The sequence below is a fragment of the Panicum virgatum genome, chromosome 4N (genome assembly GCF_016808335.1).
Source record: "Panicum virgatum strain AP13 chromosome 4N, P.virgatum_v5, whole genome shotgun sequence".
Classification (NCBI taxonomy): Eukaryota; Viridiplantae; Streptophyta; class Magnoliopsida; order Poales; family Poaceae; genus Panicum; species Panicum virgatum.
In genome coordinates, this window is record NC_053148.1 from 20,198,431 (window position 1) to 20,201,129 (window position 2,699).

At 48.1% G+C, this 2,699-nt stretch overlaps 1 protein-coding gene across 1 annotated transcript; it reads left to right on the forward strand.

Moving 5' to 3' along the window:
* The first annotated feature begins 454 nt into the window (after window positions 1–454).
* Window positions 455–1,240, forward strand: LOC120669881 (root-specific lectin-like). Its single transcript, XM_039949766.1, has one exon. It carries the CDS (start codon window positions 501–503, stop codon window positions 1,038–1,040), a length of 540 nt encoding a protein of 179 aa, XP_039805700.1. The 5' UTR covers window positions 455–500; the 3' UTR covers window positions 1,041–1,240.
* Window positions 1,241–2,699: the final 1,459 nt, after the last annotated feature.

A 2,699-nucleotide genomic window follows, 5' to 3' on the forward strand; every position in this document is an offset into this window, starting at 1 on the left:
CCTTCCATGGCAGGCCGGACGACGCCGAGATCCTTCCCAGCACGCGGCCAAGGGTGTGTGGAGCAAAGACACGATATTTTCGCGGTGCCGCGGCGCCACGTCCATTGCTAAAGCCTAAAAGTAGTAGGCGTGGCACTTAGTCGTAGTGGCATAGTAATTCACCGTGTGGCTGGACGGGGACGGCAACGGTTGCATATCATATGCGTACGCATGAACGGCCAAAAAGAGCCGTCGCCTCACATCTTTCCACGGCACAGGACGAAGGACGCCGAGACCCTTCCCAGCACGCGGCCAAGGGCGCGACGGTGGCGCGGCGCCACGTCCATTGTTAAAATTATTGGGCATACTAATTCATCAGCATGTGACTGGAATTGTACGGCACCGGATGCATATATAGAATGCATGCTATTGCGTACGTCCTCTATATAAAGGCGCCTTCGCATTGAGCTTTCCACTCAACTCATCATCTGGCTCAGTTATCAAAAGAAAAAAAAAAAGGTATGAGAAGTGCAGTCCTGGCCATGAAGGCCCTCGTCCTGAGCGCGCTGCTCCTCACCTTTGCGGGGGTGATCACTCACGCCCAGCAGTGCGGCAGCCAGGCGGGTGGCAAGAAGTGCCCTAACAATCTGTGCTGCAGCCCGTGGGGGTACTGCGGCACCGGCCCCGACTACTGCGGCAACGGCTGCCAGAGCGGCCCGTGCTCGGGCTTTGGCACGCTCAGCGCTGAGCAGTGCGGCAGGCAGGCCGGGAACAAAAACTGCCCTAACAACCTCTGCTGCAGCCAGTGGGGGTTCTGCGGCTTAGGCGGCGACTACTGCGGCAATGGATGCCAGAGCGGCCCGTGCTACGGTGAGCTCGGCGCCGAGCAGTGCGGCAGACAGGCTGGAGGTAAGAAGTGCCCTAACAGTCTCTGCTGCAGCCGCTTCGGATACTGCGGCTCCGGCGGCGACTACTGCCGCAACGGCTGCCAGAGCGGGCCGTGCCACACCACCGCCGGCGCCGTGCCCAAGCTCAGCCGGGCCTTTCTGGACCAGGTGTAAAATATCACGTCGTGCCGACGTCTGCGTGCAGCACTCCTACTCTATGAAATAAAAGGTGCTGCTACTACGTATGTGCGTACCGGAACTAGTGGAGGGCCGAGTATGCGTCCGCATGCATAGGTGAAAGCCCATATGTATTCTCTCTCTGTACAGTATCTTGTATGAATAAAGTTGGATATATGTGACTGTGTCCTTGCGTTCTATGAAAATTACTTACTTTATCATGCATGCATGCATTAAACCATCTGGGCATATAATACCTCAGCATTTTTCTTCGTGTGACGGCGGTTTGTAAAATAAACTGCTCTAAGTTCTCGCTTCACAAATATAATAAAAAAGGAAATTTACCTCAAATTCAGAAAAAATAACATATGGCTAATTCAGGCTTTGGATCAACTTGCGACTGCATATAAATTTGAATGGACTATTGCAAATGTTACCAAATTAAATGATCCTAAAGTCACCTTAGGATAACCTTAGATACGTGTGTATAACACCATGGCATCATCTTATTTTCACCTCCTGCACTTCACTATTCATCCGTGTGAAGCAATTACATATAAACATGGATATAGTACATGCATGGCTGAATGAGGAAATTAGAAAATTTTAACCTCTCCGATTCTGCATAATATAGCAAGTTAGAAATGCTCTGAATGCAACCAAGGAAAAACTGACCGACTTAGATCTCTCACTACAACAGAACGCCTCAAAAGTGTCAGGCGATTGTAGATGGATCCACGAAACTTGACAGAAATTGTTATTTGGCATCAAAAGTTTCCTTTAACCAACACACCTGAGAGGGCAGTGAAACTAAACTAAGAGGCAAACAATGATGTGCGCTGTAAGCTATAGTCGACTCTACAAATTTGCACAGTCAATTCTTGGGCACCTTACAGTACTTTCTCCATGTTTTGCAGTCGGGTGTTAAATACAAAGCCTACTGCATAATTTCGCAGATAGTTTGCATTTGCATCCGATACACTATTGTTTGAAAAATTATATCAGTTTTTCTTATGAGCCGTCTTGTATTGTCGATGTGAAGTGAAAATTAGATTCTCCTCACTATTACCCACAAAAAAATTACTGAGCTGATTATTGCCGGTTATTAACTTCAGCTCACTGCTAGGTTTGGTGTGACGAGATGGCGGGAAAATCAATGTATAGAGATTTTACAATACTCTGCGTCTTCTTAATGTGATGACATCGTCTTTGAGAATCACGGACAAGTCGCGTCCTCAGCCAACAAGTTATTTACCATATGTAGACACAAAATTTCTTGAGCCAACAACAGTACAGGAAGATAGATTTCTCGACTTATACAAAGTCATGCATGTTCTAATACTTGACTTGTTTTTTTTTGAAGGGTCACCGGAAGGGGAGAGGATCCCCCTCCTGAATTTTCATTGCTTATGTGGCCCAAGACGGCCTGATGGATGAAAAGATTTTGTTACAGGGTGTAGTGTAGTTTTACATTGCCTAATGAAAAATAGAGCACCAAACATCTCCAAGCGCCGCGTCGGCAACGGGGAAGCCTGCATGCCCACAGCCTGGCTTCAGCTTTACAGTTTTGCAGTAGTTGGATCACTGTTGCCTCTTCTCCTCGGAAGACAACACCATTCCGTCGCTTCCACAACTGCAAGCAGCACAGTAGCACAA

Coding starts and splice junctions, on each gene's coding strand:
- LOC120669881 (XM_039949766.1), top strand. CDS start 501: ATGAGAAGTGCAGTCCTGGCCATGAAGGCCCTCGTCCTGAGCGCGCTG.